This window comes from Melospiza georgiana, chromosome Z (genome assembly GCF_028018845.1).
Source record: "Melospiza georgiana isolate bMelGeo1 chromosome Z, bMelGeo1.pri, whole genome shotgun sequence".
NCBI classification, from domain to species: domain Eukaryota; kingdom Metazoa; phylum Chordata; class Aves; order Passeriformes; family Passerellidae; genus Melospiza; species Melospiza georgiana.
This window is the reverse complement of record NC_080465.1, coordinates 74,441,819-74,465,372: the sequence shown is the minus strand read 5'-3', so window position 1 is coordinate 74,465,372 and position 23,554 is coordinate 74,441,819. Positions and strand designations below refer to the sequence as shown.

Below are 23,554 nucleotides of genomic sequence, written 5' to 3'. Positions count from 1 at the left end.
TCCTGTGTGGCTGCTGTCACCTGAATGACCCAGCCATCCCCTGGGCTTTTCTGCTGGCTTCATTCCCTGCAAAAAAGCTGTTTACTGTGTCATTTATTTCCAAACAGTAGTGGAATAAGCCTAAATCCTTATCTCCAGTCTGTCAGCTAATCCTTCCATGGGCCAGGACCGATGCTGTCAGATCAGGCTGTGGGTGTACCTCAAGGCTTTCTGTGGTGGAAAAGCATGTTGCTGTTCATGCAAATGGACTTCTGGAGAGCCCAGAAGTGGTCCTGGCACAGACATCATCCCCAGCTCAGCACAAATCCAGCTTCATTTGCAGCATTGGGTTGCAATAGGACCATGATGAGGTAGATCTGGGAGGCTTCAGGGCTGCAGCTCTTATCATATTCCTGTTGATCCCATTAATGTTTGGTTAGAAGCCCAGGGAGATGATGAGGAAAATTTTTCTGTGTTCGTGAAGGAGTTTGGCTTTCCCTGGCCTTCCTGATGGAAATGCTCCAGGGAAGCATCACCTTTGCTTTCATTTGTTGAGTTCACAAGGCCAGTCACTAGTGTGTTTTGGTAGTGGAGAAGCCCTTACTCTGGAACTGTCACTTTAACCTGAGCAGAAGGAACAAGAAAAGATCTTCTCTCAAAGCAATACTCCTCTGAACAGCTGGCAGGCTGTGTGCCCCTTCCCACTGAGGATAATAAGAATAAGCAATTTTAAATGTCTTCTTTGAAGGCTCACCCCCTTCAAAGCAACTCTGTAAAAGCTTAAACCCTTGTGCACAGGAGGCCAGTTCTTAGGTCTGGGCTGATTTAGAAAATGTCTGGGCTGCTTTATAAAATGTCTAGGTCCTGTTCCAGCATGACTGTATCCAGAAATCCCATGGTGTAAGGAATGACATCAGTGTCATGACAGCAGCAGGGCAGAGACAGGCCTGTGCCCCTTGGCCAAGCTCAGCAGGGTAAAGGGTCACCTCTGCTCCCAAGGAAGTTGTGGGACTTTCCTGACTATGCTCATGTCAGCGTGGTAGACTTCCTTGCTGCTTTAAAATATAAACATGTTTGGCCTTGTTTAATCAAGTCTTCGGAGCAGATGTTTCATGATTATTCAACCAATGGGAAAAAGACATGAAAGCTGAGAAGTGCCAGCATCACAGCTTTTATGGGAGTTTTATTAACTCAGTGGCATACTGTTCAACTAGGGAATGAAGGCATTAGCCAAGACTCCAGTTTAAATGAGTCCCTTAACCTGAATGCGGAGTTCAGCATGTGCCAGTGTGGGGATGGGTGGGGCTGAGGCTCCCAAGGGTCAAGGAATCTTCAAACAGCCAGGCCTCATCCTCATCTTTGTCCTAGTTCTCACTCCACCCTTCCCCCGGAGGCTTCCCTCAGTCATCTGTCACCTCCTGCTTCACTTCCAGTGCCAGCTCACCCTGGGGCTGAGAGGACCATCAAAGGTCCTCCACACTGCCTGTAAGCCTGAGCTCTGTGCCTCAGTTTCCCTGTTTGACAAGCCAGGGGAGACCTCAGATGTGAGGTACAGGGAGTATAAGTGCTGTGAGAAACCTGGCAACAAATACAGCAGCATGGACACAAACAGGGGGTCTCTTCCCCATCTCTCCTCCCTGAGGTCACATTCTGTAAGCAGGGCAGAGTCCATCCCCACACAGCATCTTTCCTGGCCTTGCCCTGAGCTTTCCTGCCATGTCCCTCGTCACATTTCAACAGGAACACTTTGCTCCCCAGCTGGAAGCAGCTAACAGTGAAGTCAATGCAAATGCTGCTCTGAGCAGCTCCAGTACCCTTTCCATGAGCTGCTCAGGCACAGACCTCCCATGTAACCTCAGCTCTGCATCCAGCAGCTTCAAGGGGAAGATTGACCTGCCCTGGCTCACTCCCAGCTCCTGATGAGCCCTATGGATGTGGTGTAAGCAGGGATGTAGGTGGAGGGCAGGCTCAGCTGCACACATGGTGGCAGAGCCCCACAAGTGCCCTCTCCACACCTGGCTGTGGCAGCTGCTGGAGGCAGAACCTTTTGGCAGCTGTGTGTGGAAGTGACACTTCCCCACCTCCTGTGTGCCCTGGGACATCAAACAGCTCTGCTCCAAGAAGGACTGCTCCTCAGAGGTCTGATGCAATCCGAGTCCCTGGATTTGCAGGAAGCTGCCACATGCATCCAAGCAGATCCCTCCGTGCTGTGCTGGTGCCATCAGCGGCCTAGCCAGCTCACAAGCACAAGTGCCCTGGGAGAAGCAGATGACAGAATAAAGGGAAACTTTCCATGCCAGTGCCCCCAAAAGGACATTGTAATTTCCATTCCCTGTGTCATCTTGCTTGCTTGGTTATGTGGCATTAAATTAGGGCTCTGGTTCAGTTACGGCTCATTACAGGCCTGCGTGTGGCTTTGTTACAGCGTGCTCACAAGCACCAAAGGAGCTGAGCCAGTGTGAAAGTCAAAGTTTTAGGGACAGTTTGGTGACCAGGAGCTGAGCCTTGCCTGAGGCTGGTGAATTCAGCCAGGCTTAGACACAGTTCCCATGGGCCTGCATGACATCAGGCAGGGTGTGTTCCTGACCCTGCCAGTAGAGAGGTCAAAGGGCTTGGGATGGAGATGGATTGGTGACAGGTGGCTTCAGCATCTTGTCTTCCCATTTGAGCAAAGCAGGTGCCTCTTTTGCCTGTCTCGAGGACCTTTGTGTGGTGCTGTATGTGACACAGAGTGCCAAAGGGAGGAGTCTGAATGCTGTCAGACAGAAAAATAGCTTTTCTGCAGAAATAGCTAGGTCCTGAAATACCTCGAGCAGCTGTGTTTATGCCAAGGCTCTCACTCAGAGAGAGATGCTCTGCTGTGGTGTGGGCCATTATTACAAACATCACTGGTCCAGACATTACAAACATCACTGTGGCACAGACCAGACCACAAAGAGTGCTGCTCACCTGTGGGCATTAACACAATCCAGCGCTGTCCCACCATGGAGACTATGGACTCAATAAATGAAAGAACCTGGGCTCATCCCAGTGCTCAGAACAGCAGTGGGACTCTCTTCTTGGGGGCAGAGGGGTTTCCAAATATCCCTGTCCCCATCCTCTCCCCAGGACTGCTTCCATCTCAGCAGTGTCCTCTGGCAGCTTAGGAAACCTCTGCCCCACCGAGGTTGTGCTGGGCTGGGAGGAGGGAGGACGCAGGGAGGGATTCCCCGGGGCTTTCCCCGTTGTCATCACTCAGCAGTGCCCGCGTTTGCTGGAGACACGCAGCGAGATCCATGCGGGATAAGAGCTTTCCCGGTGCTGTGCGCTGAAGGGAGGGTGTGTGTTTGTAATTGCTGCGCCCGCGGCCATTAGCGGGGTTGGAGAATCGATCAGCTCTAAGTGGGGAGAGAGGAAAGCTGGCAGCCTCCTTCGGTGCTGAGTGCTGCCCCTGGGCTTTTGAGAGCACGGAGAGCAGCGGCTGTGCTTTGGGGATGCCAAGAAGAGCCTGTACAGCGGCTTCCTGCAGGCTGCCTCCAAGCGTGGCCAGGGATGTTCCCTTCCCTCTGCTCTGCTGCGGTGCTGGAGGCCCATTGCCACCTCTCCTGAGCCCACCTGCCAGGCTGTGCCAGCCCTCCTGCTCACCTGTGCTAGGCAGCTGCTTCCTGGGGTGCCCAGAGCCATGCTGCACACAGAGGAGCTCCCCAGCCCCAAAGCAGGGGTGTCCCACCGAATCCAGAGGCAAGGTGAGATCCAGCAGGCTGGCAAAGGGAAAGGCTGGGACTGAAAGGCAGCACTGCATGATGGTAGTGGTGACTGTGGAGATGCTGTTTTGGAGCAATCCCATGGCATAGACTCTCAGCTGCAGGAGGGCTTGGTGGGCTCAGTGTAGCTTGGAAAATTCCTCTGCTGCAGCTGTGTCTTACGTGATGAGAACCTGGAGAGCCTCAGCCCGGTTAATCACTTTCCCAAAGTGCCAGAACTCTGTTGAGAGCAATGCTGCAGCCCACAGCACAGCAGAAACATGTTCTGCCCAAAGCACTGAGTGGAATTTGTGCCTTCAGCAGGGACATCATCCTCTCCCAGGCCTGGAAAGCTCCTGCTGCACCCAAACAAGCGAGGGCTGAACTGAGCAGGTTCTTTCCCTTGTGCTATGTGATTTTTCTCAAGATGCTGGTATTTTGCTGTAGCACTCAGGCAGGGAGCCCCTGGGATGCTTGGGACAGCTGCTGGGGGAATGTGGGAAGTGCCATGGGGCCAAGAAGATCTAGGAAGAGAGAGACAGAAAAGGCTTTGAGTCATTGTGGATCAATAGATCCACTATCATTCCCATCCAAACACTTCATTAGTGTCCTTTCCCAGCTCATAGAAGCTTTCACACATCTCATGGCACCTTGGGCTTGAAAAATGAGGATAAGCAGGTGCATCCCCTGTGGATCAGCCTCCAGTGAGGGGTGAGAGCTCAGACACAGTACGCCAGCAGCAGTCCCTGTGCCAACACCCCTCCTCATCCCTGCTTTCCTCCCTGCTCACAGTTCTATCCTGCTTGGTCTCTTTGCAGGAGAAGAAAGGCCAGGAGGTGAAGAAAGGTCCCGAGGAGGAAATAGCAAAAATGGAGAAGCTGCTTAGCCTGGTGAGACAGCCAGGGAAGAAAGAAGAGCAGTGAGAGGGGGGAATGATGACTCTGTGGGCAGCCTCTGACCAAACAAGCTGGGCTTTGATCGGTGGCTGCTTGGCATGCAAGCCACGGGCCCCTGCTGCCCACTTTTTGCACAGCAGGAACACTTTTCCTCTATGCCCAGACAAATAAACCGAGGTGCTGGGAGAGCTGTGGTATGCACTCATGTCTGGGTTGGGCAAATCTCACCATGCTTGGCCCTCCAGAGCCACAAGGCCCTTGCCTTTTCCAAGCCTTGACTGGGCTTGCACCAGTTGAGAGCCCTATGGAGGGCAGGAGAGGGGGCCTAGGAAAACTTTAGGGCTGCAGCTTCATGGCAGCCAGTCCCACTGTGTGAGTGCTGGCCAGAGAGACTGAGCTCTGAGCTGTAAACACCCCCCAGGCATTTGTGCAAGTCAAATGGAATGGCACTCCTGCATTTTGGGGTGGGGGGTGGCAACCTAAGCCAGAGGGTGCCTGGAAACCGGGCCTGATGCCCCAGGACTGTGTGAGAGACATTCCATGCCTCCAGACAGCACATGGCAGCAGCTGCCCGAGCCCAGGCTCACAGCTCCCCTCTCCCCTGGGGCCTCAGCATGGGGCTGGGGTGCCTCTGCCCAGCTGGTGCCCGTGGGTGTGCAGAGCCTGCCACCACTCTGTGTGCAGCAGAGGATCAGCTGCTGTGGCTGCGGTGGCAGCAGGAGCAGCAGTGCCTCACAGCATGCTGATGAGCGGTGGCTGTCACCACCAGATCTCTGTGCACAGCTCCCAGGCCTGGGGAGCAAAGCCACCAGACAGGTGTGGTGGCAGGTGTCCTCCATATGCTCAGCTGGCCTGTCTCCCACAAGCATCCTTGGAAAGTGAGGCCACAGCTTGGAAACTCTGTGTGCCTCTGGCACAAAGGTTGGGGAATGCTCTCTGCTGACTCCCACATGCCCCAGGCAGGAAATGCCCAGTCAGGCTTCACCCAGCATTTAAAAGCCACAGACAGATGTGGACATGAGCCCTTCCTTATCACCATCCCTGATCAAACCACCCACACTCCTCTGGACACATCAGTCCCCAGCCCCGGGACAGTCACTCCTCAGCCCTCCAGGATGGCAGGATGTTCCACCTCCCCACAAATTTTCCAGGCACTGGGTAGAGCTCAGAGACACAAGGTGGGTCCTACAATCTGTTTATTAGTCTAGTAAAAACAAGGCTGCAAAGGGATGTGTTTGCTACACCTCACACAGGGAGGAGCCGCAGGCCTTGTCAGGCCTGGCCAAGCCTCTGCAGGACCCCGGGCTGGCATCCCTCCCACCCCACCCTTCTGTCCCCTTATTGCAGTGGCCATGCCAGCGGTGACTGTGGCTATTGCTCGGCTCTAGGAAAGGCAAGGCAGAGCCCTCCAAAACCCACAGCACCCACTGGCAGGGCAGGGGGATGCAGCTGTCAGGCTTGCAGACAAGCCAGACGACAGCATCCCTCCCCAGAGAGCCACTGTGATCCCCAGGGAACAGGCAGGGTCAAAGAACCTTCAGAGCTGTTTGTCCAGGCACCCTCATCTCGTCAGGAAAAAGCCACACCAGGCTGCTCTCAGCGGGATCAGGGATGCCTGCAGGGGCACGTCTGCTGCCCACGGGCAGGGCGAGTGACACGGCTGACCTCAGCTGGGAGCAGGCAGGGGGAGGGCAGGGACACGCACCCAGCGAGGAGGAGGAGGGTGGTTTGCCTAGCAGCGTTGGTGCTGATGCCGGAGGGGACTGACAGACAGGCCGGGGATGATCGGGCAGACCACACAGGCCCTCTTGTGCCTCATTAAACCCGCTGCTCGGGCACACATCTGCCAAATGCCCACCTGAGGCTGAGGGCACACGGCACCCAGGGCCACCCCCAAGCATCTGGGCTGGTGACACCCTGCTCTGCCAGCAGGGCTGGGGCTGCTCAGGTTTCCCTGTGCACACCCTGCCAGCCTGCACTTGTGCCAGCCCTGCTGCCTCCCCTCTCCAGGCCCCCAGCCCACTTTGCTCAGGCCTGTGACTTTGCTGCCACTCTCCCAGGCCATGAGCACCAGAGAAGGGCCCGCAAACTCTTCCCAAACGAGGGGTGCACTTGAAGGCAGAGCTCCTGCTGTGCTCACTGGCTGCTGGGACAGGCATGGCTGTTCCTGTAGCATATCCCCATCAGTTGTCTCTCTATCCCCATCACCACTGTGGGCACTCGCAGGAACTTCACACACCAAAACCACAAAGGCAAAAGACTGTGCCCCCTGTCACAGCCCCTGCAAGCAGCTGGGTGTCCCCTCAGCTTTCATCATGCCTGGTCCAGCACTCAAGTCCCAGCACAGGCATCCAGTGTGGCACAGCTCCTTCGGCACAGCTGGATAGCCCAGTCCCCAGGCAGATCAGGGCTGTAGCAGGTACTTCTCTTCATTCCTTGACTCGTCCACATCAGAAGCCGGGGTCTTTTTGGGACATGAGGGGGTCCTGCAGGCTTTGCAGAGGATGAGGAAAAGGATGAGGATGAGCAGCGCAATGACACAGTTAAAAGAAATTGCCACGATGGCTCCGGTGGAGAGAGCAGGTGCCATGGCTGCGGTCCCGCGGGGATCGGCAGCGCCCACAGCCCGGTCTCACGCTCGGGATGCCAGGGCAGTGATGGAGCGTGCAGCCTCCACTGCTGGCATTGGCAGGGGACAAAGGGGACGGCCGTGGTGCTGGCGGTGGGACGGGGATGGACAGTGTCACCCCATCACTTCGGGCACTCACACCTGTGTCCCGGGCTGCACCACACCGCAGGGAAGCTTTCTTTCGGCTTCCGCTCCTCCGGCAGGGCAGTGAGGACACAGGGATCACTGTTCTGCCTCCAGCACCTGGAAGAGAGAAAGTCGCAGTCACCGTGGCATGAAGGGACAGGCTCTGTGACCCCCTCGGGCTCTGGCGGTGCCAGGGGACAGCTGCCCCAGGGCCCCCTCGGGGCTCCGCTGGAGTTCGAGACCTGCAGCTCCCAGGTCTGATGCTCTTTGGGGGACATTTCCAGCCCTGGCTCTGCCCCTTATCCCCCGCAGGGGCCACCAAGCTGGAGGTGTCCCCAGTGGGAGACCCTTCGCCTCATCCCGGCCCAGACGCTCCTTCCCGTGCACTCCCGGGTGACTCCGGACAGCCCTGGCCCCGCTCCGATCCCCTCTCCATCCTCCAACTCTTTTTCCTGCCGGCGGGACGCCGCTGCCAGGTCCCGCATCCAGAACGGGCCGGGTGGCAGCAGGCGGGGGGCCAGGGCAGCCCCGTTGCGCTCTTTACCGGGGTCGGGCAGAGAGTCCCGGCTGCGCCTCTGACCCCCGGGGCCTCTGACCCCCGCCCGCCGCGGAGCGAGACAACCACGGAGCCCCCGGAACCGGACAGCAACAGGTCCCACCAACTCCGCCCTCCCGCCGCGGACCCCCGGCGTTACCCACCTGCCTCCGCTTCTCCCCCGGGGTCGGACCCCGGTGCCGGCGGGAGGGCGGGCGGCGCTGCCGGGGCGGGGGTCCCGCTGGGAGCGGGCTGGGGCGCGGGGTCCCGGCGCGGAGCGGCCCCGGCGCGGCCCCGGCAGCGCTCGGAGCCGGCGCGGTCCCGCCGCGGCCGCCCGTGGGTGCCGCAGCCCCGCGCGCCGCCCGCGCCCTCCCGCCGGCACCGGGGGGCGGGCCCTGCTGCCTCCCCGCCCCTGCCCCGCCATTGGTCAGCCTCTCCGCCCGCCGCCCATCATTGGCCGAGCGCCTCCCTCGGGACACGCCCCCTCGCCCGGCTCCCACGTGAGCGGCGGGGGGAGAACGCCGGGTAGCGCGCGCTCTGCCGGCCCGGCCCGGGACCCGGCCCGGTACTGCCCCGGTACTGCCCCGGTACTGCCAGCTGTACAACCCGGTACTGCCCCGGTACTGCCCCGGTACTGCCCCGGTACTGCCAGCTGTACAACCCGGTACTGCCCCGGTACTGCCCCGGTACTGCGCCGGTACTGCCAGCTGTACAACCCGGTACTGCCCCGGTACTGCCCCGGTAGTGCCAGCTGTACAACCCGGTACTGCCCCAGTACTGCCCCGGTACTGCGCCGGTACTGCCCCGGTACTGCGCCGGTAGTGCCAGCTGTACAACCCTGTACTGCCCCGATACTGCCAGCGGTAGTGCACCGGTACTGCCAACGGTACTGCCCTGGTACTGCCCCGGTACTTCCCCCGCTACTGCCCTGGTACTGACAGCGGTACAGCCCCGGTACTGCCAGAGGTACAACCCAGTACTGCCCCGGTACTGCCAATGGTACTGCCCCGGTCCTGCCCCCACTACTGCCCCGGTACTGCCAGCACAATTGCCCCTGCTACTGCCAACACTACTGCCCCAGTAGTGCCCTGGTACTGCGAGCACAACTGCCCCTGGTAGTGCCCCCGGTACTGTCCCCGCTAGTGCCACCGGTGCTGCCCGGACTGGCCCCGGTGCTGCCCTCCCACCGCTGCTGGTGCAGCCCTGCCCGCGTCCCGCTGCACTGCCCTCATGTGCTGCCTGCCTGCCCTGTCCTTCGTGCCCGGGGCCACGGGCTGGCTCTCCGTGCTGCTGCCTGCCCCTGCACACACACACAGACACAGACAGACAGACAGACACGCACACAAACACACGCACACAAACACATACGAACACACAAACAAACAAACACACACACACATTCACACACACACACGTGCACCTGGTCCCACACACATCGGGGCTTGGGGATGCTGAGGATGGACTTGCCAGGGCAGGGCAGGGGCTGGGTTCCTTCCCAGATCACAAGGGTACAGTCAGGCAGGGGTGGGCTTGGGCCCCATGACAGCCCAGGGAGAGGAGGGAACAGGACATTAAGGGAAAATCAGTATCTGGAAAATAAGCAAGATGACTGGCATAGCCGGCTTCCCCCTGTCCTGTCGGTGGGGAAACTGAGGTACAGGGCAGCCTGACCCCATGCACAGCTGCCAGCTTCCACACGGGCATTGGAGCCAGAGAAGCCCTCGTGTGGGGCTTCACCCCAAAGGGGGGCACCCCTCCTGAAGGGCACAGGTGTGGCACCCAAAGGAGATGGCTGGGACACAGGAGGGGGGGCTGGAGGGGCCCTCGGGGAGCTTCCTGGAGACCCGCAGGGATCAGCACCTGCAAATGCTCTGAAAAACCACATCCAAGCGCCACACATGCCTGGTGACACAGACGCACAGCAGTGACACCGGGGTCTGTGGCAGCAGGCATGGTGTCACATGGTGCGGCTCCGTGGGAGAAGAGGCAGCCGGATGAAGGATGGGTGAAGGGCAGAGCTGTAAGGGAGCTGGGACATCTCTGTGCTGACTCAAATCCAGTAAGGGTTTGATGGTTGGGTAAAGCTCAGTCCTGAAGGGAGAGCCACCAAGTCAGCTGAAGGTAACTTCTAGTGAAACGAAAATAACAATCACTTCGCAGCTTTGATGAGGTGGCTTTAAACGTGCCACAGCCATGAGGGAGGGTTACACAGGCTGCCTGAGGATCTGGCTCTCGGCTCTCTGCTAAGAGGGTGTTTTGAGTAAACACAGACACATTGCCAGCCGAAATGTCAGAAGCCATCTGATCAGACACTCGAGCATCTTCCTTGGCATTTATGGCTAATCTGCTAATTAGTCGAGAAAAGCGGTCTCCTCCTTAGATGTAAGGGAGCAGCAGCTGGGAATGGCACTAAGATAAAACAGATTTACTCTGCCCCATCCACAGGACTCACATCTGCCAGCACAGCAGACAGGTCCAAGCGTTTCCCTGACTTCCTCCAGGCAGTGGGGCGGGAAGCAGCGAGCCCTCCAGAGGGGCAGGAGGCGTGCAAGCCTGGCACAGCCCTGGCTCCTGGCGCTCGTTTGGATGCGAGGCAGGTGTCTGTGCGCCAGGCAGGCTGCTCGAGTCCTGTCTGGTTGCATGGGCAACACACCGCACCTCTCACTTGGGTAAAATCTCTCAACATTTGTGCTGTTACTCTTTAACTGACAGTGCAGAGTGCCGTGTCCAGCTGGAGCTCAGCGCGCAAACACCGACACGGGAAGAGCGCAGGACAGGGAGTGCTCAGGACAAGTGTGAGCTCTCAAGGCGAGAGCCCAGCCCGTCACAGGAACAGCCCTTCTCTCCAGCCCAGAATTACTGACCAGACCTGCTCCAGGACGGAAACTACTGCACAAGAGATGGTCCATCCTTTGCCTCACTCAGCAGAGTTTAGGACGAGTCTTTTTTGAGGCTGCAGCTCCAGCCAGTTTATTAAAGGACGGAAAAAAAATAGCAAAAAACTTCACAGAAAAGAAACAGAACCTTGATCTATTTTGGATGCGAAAAGAGGTTAGAATTTGGATAATAACCTCCCCTTGGATCAGGGTCCATTTACAGTCACGCAAGGAACAAACAGTGCAGCAGGAGGGCCGGAAGAGCAGAGCTTCAGCCAGCAGCCGCAACCCCACCACCAATGCTTACAGGGTGACCTCCAGTGGGACGAGTGAGACATGACAAATTTCCGAGTTACATGAATAACATCTTTATTTTAAAACCATCTTTGTGCATTATCAAGGAGCAGAAAGGGGAACGAACAGGATCCTTTGGAGCTTCCCATTACCCCCGCCCAGGACAGCTGCAGAGCCACAGGATTTCAGGCTGGTTACAACACGAGTCGACTGCTGCCTGTTTGGAGAGAGATCCACAACCACCAGCTCTGCTGAGCCAAGGAGCTACCTGCACATGATGGCACACAGAGCTGCATCCTGGCAGTCCTACATTCCACCCCCCCGACAGGCTCAGCAGGACTCTTCAGGCACAGAAATGGTTGGCCCAGCCCTGTGCCCTGCTGTCTGTATGTTCATGAGCCAGGGCGGCACTGGCAGCTTCCCAGGGATTCCACATCAGGTCCGGTCTCCCCTTTGTACTGGTCAGAGCAACCTGCACCTGGCACACAGACACGTGTCTGTCCCACTGCCCAGGCACCTGAAACCTCACTGTTGGTTGGTGTGCTGACAGCACACCGACAGTTCTTGCTCAAGAAGAGGCAATTCCCATCTTCCACGATCCCTTAAGGGTCGCCTCTGGCACGGGAACTTGTCAAAACCCATTTTCAGACAGCCAGGATCACGCCCAGTTGTAACAGTCCGCCCCTCCTGCCCTCCCCTCAGACCTGTGTGAGCCCCGTGTTCAGCAACAGCTGTGCAGCCGCAGCCCCGGGCTGGTTTCTGCAGCTCCCCTGAACCACGCGGAGCCGCCGCCTCAGGGCACTCCCCCGGTGGAGCGGGGGTGCTTCCCCGTGCTGGCAGCTCCCCGGCCTCCGCCCTGCTTCCTCTTCATCTGGCCCTGCGATTCTGCTTTCAGTGTCTCAGTCCAGAAGGCATCGAAAGATCCTGGGGCCTGGTACCCCGGCTCCTGGGGATCCAGGGCATCTTTGCTCAGCAGGACGCAAATGGCAGGAATGTTCCTCTTCACTGTCAAGGCATCGAGGCCTGCCTCAGGCACAATGGGCTCCCAGATTTCTTCGATCTGTCTGAAGAGCACTTTGGTGATCTGGTGCAGCTCCTTCAGCCTTCGTTTCATGATTTCCACGCAGGTGATGGTCTTGCTGACGGCCTTGCCTGAGCCAGTGAATAGAATCTGCCTCACCGAGTCCTGCTCCATCTTGCTCATGGCATAGCCCATCAGATTCCTAATTTTGCTCCCGTCCTTCACCTTCATTTCAATAATATCAGCGGGCAGGTCAGTGAAAGGAAGAGGACAAGGTCTCTCCACAATTTTTGTCTTCTTATAGTTCTCCATTCTGCAATACTGAAAAGGAAAACAGACCCATGAACACCCAGCTGTAAAGAAACTCTCACCACAGTTAGCTACAGCCTTTCCTTTGAAGGGCACTCTGAACTGTCAGGGTTGGGAATCCTGGAAAGGCATAACCAAAAGATTAGCCCAGTCCTCATAAGGACACACCTACACTACGAATGTTACCACAGAGCGGCCTGAGCCTTGGCAGGCAGGCTGTGAAAAAAACAGCTTTATTGTTGTGCACCTAAGCAGGGTGACACGAAAAACACTGCTGTATCTCAAGAGAATGCAGAACAAACAAGTGAAAAGGGGTGACTAAGAACAGAACTTGGGGATGCTGGCCACAGCTGCACCAGAAAATGCTCAGGATAAATTCAAGCAGAGTCTATGTGCAGGACCTCGTGTACAAATACAGGCTCATGGAGACCTGGCCAGCCCAGCTGAGGGTAAAACACTGCGTGTCACAAGGGAGATGGCAAGCCAGGGATTGCAGGAATAAAAAAAGCTTTCCTCGAGTAAAAGACAGAAAGGCCAAGTCTCACATCTGCCACCTCAGCCAAGGCAAGTGCCATCCTGACCTAAGTCTGCTTGACCCTGTGCAGGGCACTCCACGTCCCCACGCACAGCTCAAGGTGCAGAAGGTCGCAGTACTTTGTTTCCCGCAGGGTCCTGAGTCCCGCTGCACCCAGACCCTGCACCCCGCACCCCATCCTCCTCAGGGACACGGCAGCGCGGAGATCCCGCTCCGAACCCTGGGAGTACACGAGGCCCTCACCCCCACACGGCCACCGCCGCATCGGTGCCGGAGGGCCCGGGGGGAGCCAGGCCGCCGCGGTGGGATGCGGGAATGCCGGGGTGGGAGTGAGGGATGCCCCGGGGTGGGGTGCGGAACCCCCGCTCACCTGCGGCCGCCTCAGCGCGCCCTTCGACACAAGATGGCGGCCGGCGCCGGGCGCGCGCAAGCGCGAGGCGGATGGGGGGGGGGGGGGGGGGGCTCGATGCCGGGGCCACGCCCATCAGCCACATGACCGGGTGTGCCCGTAGTGGGCGGGGCAAACGGCGGCCCCGCCCACAGGGCGGTCCCGGGGCTTCCCCGCTCCCGCAGGCACATCCCGCTCTCCGGCACCGGGCACGGACACGGAGTCCCTGTGCGCGCCCACGGGCACATCCCGCTCTCCCGGCCCCGGACACAGCATCCCTGTGTGCTCCCACGGGCACATCCCGCTTTCCCAGCACCGGGCATGGCGTCCCTGTGCGCTCCCAGGGGCGCATCCCGCTCTCCTGGCACCGGGCATGGACACAGAGTCCCTGTGCGCTCCCACGGAAGGCCAAACGCCAGCTCCCACCCTTACCTGAGCTCCCCAGGCAGCTGCAGGGAGCGGGTTTTTTTAAAAAACAGCGAGGTTGCTGATCAGGGAGAGTTCAGGGACCAGCAAGCTCTTCAGGGATTCCTGTGGGGATTCTGCCCCGTTCCTGCAGGACTCCCAGGTCACACTCAGCTGGGCAGCGTCTCACCAACCTGAAGGGCTTGAGACCCTTGCAAAAGCATGGCCTTGGAAACTCCATGTTACAGCCAGACCAAGCAAGGCATGGCTTGTGCCTCTCACTGGAAAGGGAAAGAGCCAGCACGGGCCTTGGCTTGCAGCAGCCTCAGGAAAGCAGAGGCGGGATAAAGGCAAAAGCTACTCCTTCTGTCAGCACAGAGATAGGAGAACTTCAAGGCAGAAAAGATCCACAAGACCAGATTGCCCTGAGCATGGGCAACTCACACGAACAGGAGTGTGGGGCAGTCTACAAGAGTGTGGGACTGGAAGCAATTTACCCACCCTTGGCCCAAGGCTGAAAGGAACCACCGGCCATCTCCTGGAGGCTGCCAAGAGATCACTGCCTGGGGAAAAATCCCCAGTCTGTGCCAGGAGCACTCCTCACACCCAGGGAGAGAGAGACAACGCAGTTAGTGTTTCAGGACTTTACTACAGCCCACAAGGAAGCACAGAAATCGCGTTTTTGAAATACGTTAAAACCAACATGCATTTCAGAGAAGTGCAAGATTTGCAAACGGTGGCAGATTAAGGAGAGTGTGGCTTTGACTGGGGGCTGGCAAGGCTCTGTACAGAGCTGGGTGCTCCAGGATCCTTCCCTGTCACTTCAGCATGCTCGTGCCAAGCGGGAAGGAGCTGGGACCAGCAGGATGCAAGCTGTGCCACAGGAGCCCTGGGCATGCTGTGCTCCCAGCTCTGCCATCACTCTGCCACAGGTTTTGCCTGCTTGGCCACTTCTAGACGTGTCAGGATTTCATTCCATTGCACAAACTGCTTGGAGAGAAGCAGGGTCTGGACATGATACTTAAGGAAAGTAATGTGGAAACTGCGAGGAAGAAACCCAGGTCAAAGCATCCTGACAGCACCATTATACCCCTGACTCCCTGGGAGAGCACAGGGCACCAGGCTGCTGAAAGCCTATATGGATTCAATCCACCCAGTGGCTGAGCCACTGCACAGCACCATACACCCACAGGAGTCCAGGAAGCACTTGTGAACACCACATACCACCGCCATGCAAGGGCTTTCTACAGAGTTTCCCTACCCACTGTGGCTTTGGGATGTGCCTCAGCACTGGGATCCTATGACACACAGGTGTCACCACATCAGAAAGGCTGTTAAACCCCAGGCTGGAGATGCAACAGGATCAGCCAGGGGAAGGGGTCAGTTCAGGTGTTCCAAGCCCAAAGTTCAAAGGATACCATTTTGTTGTAATCCTCAAGGAGTGTCTTGACGCTGTCAGTGAGATCGTGACGCTTCTCCTGCGAACAGGGGAGTCACGGTGCATGAGCAAAAATAAGGTGAAGGACATTTCTCCCTTCCCAGTCCATGACAGCACGGCAGGAAACCCATCCAAGGCCAGCACTCAGTGCTCAGGCCCTGGCTGTGGGTGCTCACTGCAGCTGGACTGGTCCCATGAAGCAGCAAAGCCCCCAGGCTTGCACTGCTGCCTGCCTCTCCTCAGTACCCAGGCTTTGCTTGCTCCAGAACTGAAACTCACAGCAAAATGCTAAAACAGACCATTAGGAACTGCCCAGGTTACTCACTGCCAGCTCCAAGAGTGCTCATACAGGGAGAGAAAGGGTGAAGGGACAGGGTGACAGTGTCAACAACATTCCAGAGAGTAGGACACTGGAGGAGAGCAATGCCTCACTTCAGTGTCTCTGTAAAAGGGGGAATTCAAGATGGTTGAACCTACTGTCACTTACTAGGTGTCACTGAAAGCTGTTCTGAGTGGGGTTATGGTGGGCAAATTTCCAACTTGGACTCAATTCACAGAAATCCCGGCTCCTTTTCCCCCTTGGAGTACTTAAAACTTCTTTAAGACCACAGTTTGAAAATTCAGATTGCAAAAAATGCCATAAATGAGCAATTCAATCCAATACAAATACAGGGGTGTCAGTACAGCCACTGGCAAAAGGTTCCTAGGCCCTTCTAGTCAGTACTGATAAGAATATTGACGGTACCTGCTGCTGTATGTGGATCTGCGAGAGCCGCTGCAGTTTGGCTGCGTGGTCAGGAACCGCTGGAAGCACAGGGGAGAAATCACTTTGGGTTGTTTTACAGCACATGGGAACAGCTCCTAAAGTACAGCCCAGTCCTCCTCCATGAGCACAGCATGGCAGAACTCCACTCACTGAGTGCAAGTGTCACACAGGATTGAAAAAACCTACTTAACTACGCTATGAGCTCAGGGATGCCCACAGCGAGGGCTAATCAAGAACTACATCAGAGCAAACCACCTGCCAGGAGCAGAGATGTGCTGGATGTGAAAGAGCTCACAGGAAGGAATGACCTGCCAGGCTCCACCCTCTCTGCCATGGCGCTCTCCCTAGGCTGCTCCACAAGCTCTATCACCTCCTTGTCCCTGCAAGGGAGGCTGGAGCAGCATGAGGAAGGGGCAGACCAAGTTTGCACTCAGTTTACTCTCACCCCACTAAGCTGTCCTCTTCTCCACTCCCAGGCTGAAGACAAAAGAAAGAAAGCAGGACAGGCCACAGCTCAGCAGGTGGCATCTGCAGCTCCAGCTGGCAGAACATGCATACCTTGGATACTGGTGCTGTCCAGGATGGGCTGGAGGGTCTTCACCTGCTCCAGAAGGGCTGCACGGGCAGGAATAGCCTGTTCCTCTGGTTGGGGGGGACAAGGAGCAACATCAGTAAACACAAAACACTGCTCTGGCTTTTCACAAATAGTGGTAATTTTTCCAGCTGATCTGTATTTACAGAAAGGAACTAGTTCATGATTTTATTTACATTTTTGTGCTGCTCATCCCTGGGTATTGATTCACACCAATTTCATGCCGGAGAATCTCCACCAAGTTTTAATGAGAGGACAAGGAGTATGGGTACAAATTGAAACAGAGGAAATTTAGGCTGGGTATTAGGAAGAAATTCTTTACTGTGAGTGTGGTGAGGCACTGGCACAGGTTTCCCAGGAGGCTGTGGATGCTCCACCCCTGGCAGTGCTCAGGGCCAGGCTGGATGGGGCTCTGAGCAACCTGGGATAGCTGGGGAGGTGTCCCTGCCCACGGCAGGGTGGGTTGGGACTGGATGGTCCTTAACCTCCCTTCCAGCCCCTTAACATTCCACGACTCTGTGGAATTCCATTCACAGATTGCACCATTGCAGCTTGATCGAATTCCTCAGGTAAAGAAAGGACAAGGCTAGGGAATGTCAAAATACACCCAAACATCTTCTGATTTTGTCCCAGCCTGGAGAATACTGGAAGTGGGGTGAGGAAACCATTCTAGCTCCAGCTTTTCTTAGCAGCCTTTGATTAATTTGGGGCTACAGTGAGTGATCAATCCGGGAGAGATCAGAGCTGATAAAAATACAGTGTGGCTGTGCACAAGGGAGCACTGAGGGTGGCAGACATCCTTGTACAAACCTCTCTTGACACGTCCACAGTGTGTGCCGTGCCACATCTTTACAACTGAAGAAAAGAAATCCATCCTGACCCATCTTAGGTAAAGGACACTTTTTTTTTTTTTGCAGTGCTACAAAAGCCTCCTGTTTACTCTCATTTTTTCATGCCATACCTGCCAAGATGAACTGCAGCTTCATAGTGTCTGGAACAGCCATCCTGTCAATGTACTGGGGGTCAAGGTACTTTATTACATCTTCAACTGCAGGGATGAACAGGTTTGGACACAAAAATTAGGGGAGATGTTATGGCATTCACAAGAGCAGCTTCCCCTCCCTCTACGTATCAGATTACTGTGCAAACACTGCTCACTGGGCCACCTTTTTTTTTTCTCCCAAATTAATTAATTTCTATGTCACTTTGCAGCTCTATGACCAAGAACTGACAAATGGCTCAAGCCAGGAAACACTGCTTTAGGGACAACAGGAAATCTTGCTTTTTGTCTGGACAGCAATTATCAAAGGTGAGTGAAATCTGCTTTCTCCCATCCTCAGGACAAAACCAGCCTACAGGCCCCCATCTGGTCCTTAAAATCATCCACAAATGCAATTTATTCTGTGATACTGAGCAGCCACTGCAGAGTTGGACCACAACGACCCTCCCTGCCCTCCCGTGACAACACAGAGCAAAACCTGGCCAGCATGCAGCTCTGCACGATAAAGCACCACCCAGTTTGGAGGCAGCTCCCCAGTTCTGCCCACTGAGTGTGAACTTTATTGCTCCCACCACATACAGAGGGCAGAGCTACTTCAGCATGTCCAAGAAGTCCAAATGTGCAGGAATTCATTCAAGAAGCTCATGCTCCAAGAGCCTTCAAGGACTGCCCTTCAGCCAGAGCAGATCCCGGCACTGACACGGGCAGATGGAAATTGAGCAAATAAGAGCCTCCAGCTGCCTGTTTCCCATCTCTGACTGCTGAGCTGGAGGATCGGGAGCACAAAAAACCTCTCCCAATTACTTATTTTTGTGCCAAACAAACTGAGATAAAGGCCCAAAACAAGCAGATTGCGGATGGTACTTTTGTTTACAGCAGCGAAACGCTTTGGAGCTCCCCCCTCCCGCCCTCTGCGATCCTTCCCGTTCCGCAAGAGCCGCTCACTTTTCTTAAAAAGGATTTTGATCCTCTCCCTCTTCCCGGCGATATTGTTCAGCGCCACCTGCACCTTCACCAGCTCGTCCGCCACCTGCAAAGGCACAGAGGGAGGGGACGGCCCTGTCAGGCCCCGCCGGGCAGCAGCACCCCAGGCCGCGCCGGCCCGTCCCAAACGGCCCCGGGCCGCCCTCCGCAGCTCCCCCCCCGAGCACCCTTCGCGGCGCGCAGCCCCCGCCGCCGAGGCCGACGCGCTGCTCCAGCTCCTCCAGCCGCCACTGCAGCCGCCGCAGCTCCGCAGCGCCCGCCGCCATCTTCGTGCCGGGCGGAAGCGGCCGCGCCTCACTTCCGGCGCGCCCGGCGGTTGCCATGGCGGCGCGTTGCTAAGGACCGCGGTTGCCATGGAGGCGGGAGGGGAGGCCGCGTCTGGCGGAGCGGGGCCCTCTCGGCGGACGCGGCGCGGTCGATGGCGATTTGCACTGCAGAGGGAGGCGTGCAGCCCTCCCGCCGCCTGGGAGGGCAGTCGATGGCCGCTTCATTCCTGCGTGGTCCTTCAGGAAAGAGGCGCTGGGATGTATTAAAAGGAATTGATGTAGCGATCCGTGTGGATGCGGGCCCTTTGAAATCCGGGAGGCTGCCGCCGGCTTTCCCCCAGGCCTCTGTCTGCCCGCATTCACCTTTCTCTTATCGACTGCCACAGGTGACACTCGCGAAGAAGAGAAGCACTAATGAATGGTGCAGCCAACCCCAGCCATGCTGGCACTCACAATTACACGGATTTCTGACAGGGATGAAACTAATTCATAGTAGCAGCAACTGCCACAGAAAAAGTCCAGAGGGTTTCCCAACCACAGAGCAAGAAGTATCCTAGGGAAGACTGTGGGCAGCAGGTCAAAGGAGGTGATCCTGCCCCTCTGCTCAGCCCTGGTGAGGGCACATCGAGAGTGCCCTGTCCCCTTCTGGGCTCCTCAGGACAGGGAAAATAAGAAGATACCAGAGAGGCCACAAGGATGATCTGGGGTCTGGAGTATCTCTTTTCTGAGGAGAGACTGTGGGAGCTGGGCCTGTTCAGTCTGGCTGGAGAAAAGACTGAGGGGATTTCATAAATGTATATAAATGTATCAAAGGCTGGTGTCAGAGGGAATGGTGCCAGACTCTTTCCAGTGGTGCCCTGTGACAGGATGAGGAGCAATAGCCATAAGCTAAAACAGAAGGAAGGACTTCATTATCCTGAGGGTGACAGACCACTGGAATGGCTGACTAGGGAGGTTGCAGAGTTTCCGTGTCTGCCGATATTCCAACCCCACCTGGATGCGTTCCTGTGTCACCTGCTCCAGGTGACCCTGCCTTGGCAGGGGGCTGGTCTCCAGGGGTCCCTTGCAGCCCTGATGATTCTGCGACTCTGTGAATTTCCAAAGCACATTCTGATGTCATTCTCTGTATCCCAGGGCTCAGCCCCATCATGTACAAATTTCCTCAGCAGTGCCAGGGTGAACACGGGCCTGGGTATTGCACTGCCATAGCCCAGCCACCAGGGAACACCATGTCAAGGTTCCAAGCCACTCTTTAGATAAAACCCATCAGCCAACAGCAGGTATTTTGCTAACATTGCTGATAATGTGGGCTGCATGGCTTTGGGGAACCCTCCCATTGCCCTCTCCTGAAAGCTAAACCCACTGTGCCCTGAAAAATCATTGTCCTTACAGGTGCATTCCGACTGAGCATGGTACAGGATGCAGGCAGGAGCTGTGGGGGGGCCCAGTGCCCCAGCAGCCCTCACGCCCCCCCCAGAGCCCCTGCAGGAGCTGTGCGGAGCGCTCAGGCAGCAGGAGAAGGCTGAGGCTTCGTGTGCGCTGCCTTTTCTTCCCAGGGATCGATGCCTGGGATCTTCAGAGAGCCAGGAGCTGAGCTTTGTTCCACAAAGGTGACAAACAGAAACGGCTTCATTAGCAGGAGTGCCCGGGGGCTGCAGCAGGGCCGGGGGCTGCAGGGGGGCAGGGCTGGGCACACAGCCATGGCCTCTGCTTCTCTAAGCCATGGCCTGTGCTCAGAGGGAACCAGCCCTGCTGTGGCCTGGGCCCAGCACGATGGGCGATGCCCCAAACACACAAATGCCCATCCTAGAGGGTCCCAGACCACCCAGCACCCTGAGCTGAGGCACTCAGGCAGCACTGGGATGGGCTTTGGGACTGTCCCCATCCACCCTTCAGAGTTCCATCCAGTTTGCAAGCCTCTGAGCTCCATCCAGAGTTCCATCCTTTGCAACACCTTGTGACGGTGTTTGCAGGGGTCCCAGGATGAGGGAAGAGACAAGAATGTTGACTCTATGTTTCAGAAGCTTGATTTATTATTTTATGATATATATTATATTAAAACTATACTAAATTAATAGAAGAAAGTATTTCATCAGAAGGCTAGCTAAGAATAGAAAAAGAATGGAATGATAACAAAAGCTTATGTCTCGGACAGAGAGGCCGAGCCAGCTGACTGTGATTGACCATTAATTAGAAACAACTATATGAGACCAATCACAGATCCTGTTGCATTCCTCAACAGCAGAAAATTGTTGTTTACATTTTGTTCTTGAGGCTTCTCAGCTTCTCAGGAGAAAAAAAAAATCCTAAGGAAAGGATTTTTCAGCAAATATCATAGAAAATATCAGATATTTTCAGAAAATATCATGATATTTTTCAGAAAATATCATAGCTACAGAAGGGAGCTGCAGCTGCAGCACTGATTGCCCACAGCCCAGCACATGCAGCCTGCTCCCTGCTCGTTGGAAATGAGAGCCGGCCTTTGGCCACATCCCCATCCCTGCAGCCTGCAGGGGCACACTGGTTCAACCACTTGCCCCGGGCCCAGCGCTGCAGCTGGATTCAATGCTCCATCGGCTGGGCTGGATTGTCCCCTCATCCTCCACCTTCTCTCTCGTGCTCAATTACAGTCCCTGCAGGACACGGGGGAGCAGGCATCAATCAGGGCTGGTTGCTCAGGTGACAGCAGCTGTGTCCCCGAGCTCCCCAGGGAGCACGGAAGCGCACATCACCCTCTGAGCCCGGTAATGAGTGGGGACGCGGGCCCGCATGTGCCCTGCCGGCTCCCTGGGGCTGCGCTGCTCGATGAGCCGCGGCCAGCGCTTCGCAGCAGTGCAAAGGGACACGAGAGCCCAATTAAGGCCGCATCAATCCCACTCCAGCTCTGCTTGGTACACTCACAAACAGCCCACACACACACGCACACACCCCTTGTTGTTCACGAACCTTCCTCCATCCCCGGGGGCCGGAACACGGGGATGGACTCGCCAGACCATCCTCCTCTGCAGGGGTTCTGTGTCACCCCCATGCCCTCCCAGCGTGACACCCCGACCCTCCGTGTCACCCCCGTGTCCCGAGGCTGGGTCTGGGGCCGGCAGCGCTGCTGCAGCACCCTGGACAGCAACACCGCTCCCCGAGTGGGCTCGGGGTCCGGGCTGGGGTCCCCCCTTGCCCTGGGAATGTCGGCGGGACTCTGGGTTGTGGCTGCTCCCCAAGGGCTGGGGCTGTTCAGCAGGACTGGGGGCTGTCCTCGAGGGGCTGAGGTGGGGCTGTACCTGAGGAACTGCGGCTGTCCCCAGGAAGCTGGGCATCCCCAGGGGTCCGAGTCTGGCCTCAGGGGGACTCAAACAGGAGTTTCTGTCCCCACGGGAGTCCTCTGTGCCTCTTCAAATCTACAGGTGTCTGCACACGTGTGGAAGCCCATGTGCGAGCCTGAGTGTGACAGTCTGCGTGTACATGCCACTGAGTTTGTACAAGGGAGCACAAGTGACCACCCACATGTATGTGCACCTCCCAGCTCCACCACGGTCACCTCTGTCCTCTGTGGGCACTGCTCAGGTGCCAGGCTGGTGCATCACTGCGGGCATCTCACCAGGTCCAACCCGACAGCCCCATGGACATGGTCTCAGCAGCTCCAGTGTTATATTTCCTTTCCTGGCACAGAGCAGCCTAACAGGATGCCCACCCATGGGTGAGCTGCCACTGGGGGCTCATAGGGGCAAGCCCCACAGCTTGGCTGGCACAGCTGGAGTTGGTGCCCTGTCTGATCCAGCCCATGTCTGGTGGGCATAGGGCACCCATTTGCAACTCAGAGCTCCCTGAAATTGAGGTTTCACGGTGGGCCGTGAAACCTCAGGCACCAGAGGTGTTACCCCAGCATGTTGGGGTTTCCTGCACCTCCAAACTGGGCCCTGTGGCTCAGTGGGTGGCACCATGCCCTGCACACAACCATCAGCACCAGTTTGGTTCACGAGTTTGTTTCGTTTAATAGACAGACGGAGTCACGGCCGCGGCGGGAGCGCGGGGAGCAGCCAGCGCCGCGAGCCCCGCGCTGAGGTAGAGGAGAGCACCACTCCATGCTCCCCTGCTTTGGCACTCTGGGGCACACACGGGAGGAGGAGGCGCCTGCCCAGCCCCAACGAGGTAGTTCAGAGTGCCATCTTCTCCCTGTCACCCATGTGGGGACCCTGGCACCCAGGCAGTCTCTTTGGTGGTGGGGGGGCTCTGCTGGGCAACCCTGCCCTCCCCAACATAAACCCCCAACCCCAGCCACACCCCAATAAGCTTCACCCCCACCATTCCCACCAATATCCCCATTATTTGCCCCCCCCAGGGTGATCCCCCTGAGCTGAGGACCTGGGGGGCTGAGATGCCACCACCCTGGGGTGTCTCAGGGCAGGGACAGCAAGCCCAGGCAGCGCAGGAGGGCTGGGTAGGGGTGTCTGCAGTGGGCAGGGGGTGCAGTATGAATATCGGGGCTGCAGTGTATAGGGGCTACAATTTATAGGGGCTGCACATATTGTGCCTGCAGTGTTTGCACGGAGGGTGTGTAGGGAGAGGCAGCGTGGGCACCAAGGGTGTGTGCAGGGGATACAGTGTATGCATTGAGGGGTGTAAAGGGGCAGCAGTGCGTGCAGCAAGATGGGTTAGGGGCTGCAGGATGTAGGGGATGCAGCATGCAGGTCCTGGGGGTCCCCCAGGCGTCAGGGCAGCAGGAGATGTAGGGGAAGGTCACCTGGGGGTGGTGCCTTGGGAAGGAATGTGTGTGTGCGTGTGTGTGTGTCAGAGGGCAC

General features: G+C 57.0%; 3 protein-coding genes across 5 annotated transcripts in view; 1 reads left to right on the top strand and 2 right to left on the bottom strand.

Moving 5' to 3' along the window:
• DNAI1 (dynein axonemal intermediate chain 1) overlaps positions 1 to 4,768 on the top strand; it is a 135,738-nt gene extending 130,970 nt beyond the window's left edge. For both annotated transcript variants that reach the window (XM_058043987.1, XM_058043986.1), the window contains one exon: positions 4,520 to 4,768. In XM_058043987.1, coding sequence (XP_057899970.1) covers positions 4,520 to 4,624 — 105 coding nt within the window. In that variant the 3' untranslated portion in view covers positions 4,625 to 4,768. The remainder of the gene's footprint in view (positions 1 to 4,519) is intronic.
• A 6,906-nt stretch (positions 4,769 to 11,674) lies between these two features.
• Positions 11,675 to 14,254, bottom strand: RPP25L (ribonuclease P/MRP subunit p25 like). 2 transcript variants are annotated; one of them, XM_058044274.1, is made up of 2 exons: positions 13,743 to 14,254; positions 11,675 to 12,399 (listed from the first exon to the last, which is right to left on the bottom strand). In XM_058044274.1, exon 2 carries the CDS (start codon positions 12,388 to 12,390, stop codon positions 11,851 to 11,853), a length of 540 nt encoding a protein of 179 aa, XP_057900257.1. In that variant the 5' UTR covers positions 12,391 to 12,399; positions 13,743 to 14,254; the 3' UTR covers positions 11,675 to 11,850. The 2 variants fall into 2 exon arrangements, with proteins under 2 accessions (XP_057900257.1, XP_057900256.1); XM_058044273.1 differs by lacking the exon at positions 13,743 to 14,254 and adding an exon at positions 13,293 to 13,342.
• A 90-nt stretch (positions 14,255 to 14,344) lies between these two features.
• Positions 14,345 to 18,818, bottom strand: DCTN3 (dynactin subunit 3). The gene is made up of 7 exons (XM_058044272.1): positions 18,663 to 18,818; positions 18,457 to 18,541; positions 17,473 to 17,559; positions 16,478 to 16,561; positions 15,899 to 15,957; positions 15,134 to 15,193; positions 14,345 to 14,723 (listed from the first exon to the last, which is right to left on the bottom strand). Exons 1-7 carry the CDS (start codon positions 18,816 to 18,818, stop codon positions 14,634 to 14,636), a joined length of 621 nt encoding a protein of 206 aa, XP_057900255.1. The 3' UTR covers positions 14,345 to 14,633.
• Between the last annotated feature and the right edge of the window lie 4,736 nt (positions 18,819 to 23,554).

Bases quoted from the DNA above. Each gene is read 5' to 3' on its own strand.
- RPP25L (XM_058044274.1), bottom strand. From the start codon at position 12,390: ATGGAGAACTATAAGAAGACAAAAATTGTGGAGAGACCTTGTCCTCTT.
- DCTN3 (XM_058044272.1), bottom strand. From the start codon at position 18,818: ATGGCAACCGCCGGGCGCGCCGGAAGTGAGGCGCGGCCGCTTCCGCCC. The intron at 15,958-16,477 runs GTATGCATGTTC...CTGTGCTTCCAG, and splicing joins GGACAGCACCAGTATCCAAG to CGGTTCCTGACCACGCAGCC. The intron at 14,724-15,133 runs GTATCCTTTGAA...TATCATGTCCAG, and splicing joins TTGAGGATTACAACAAAATG to ACCCTGCTTCTCTCCAAGCA.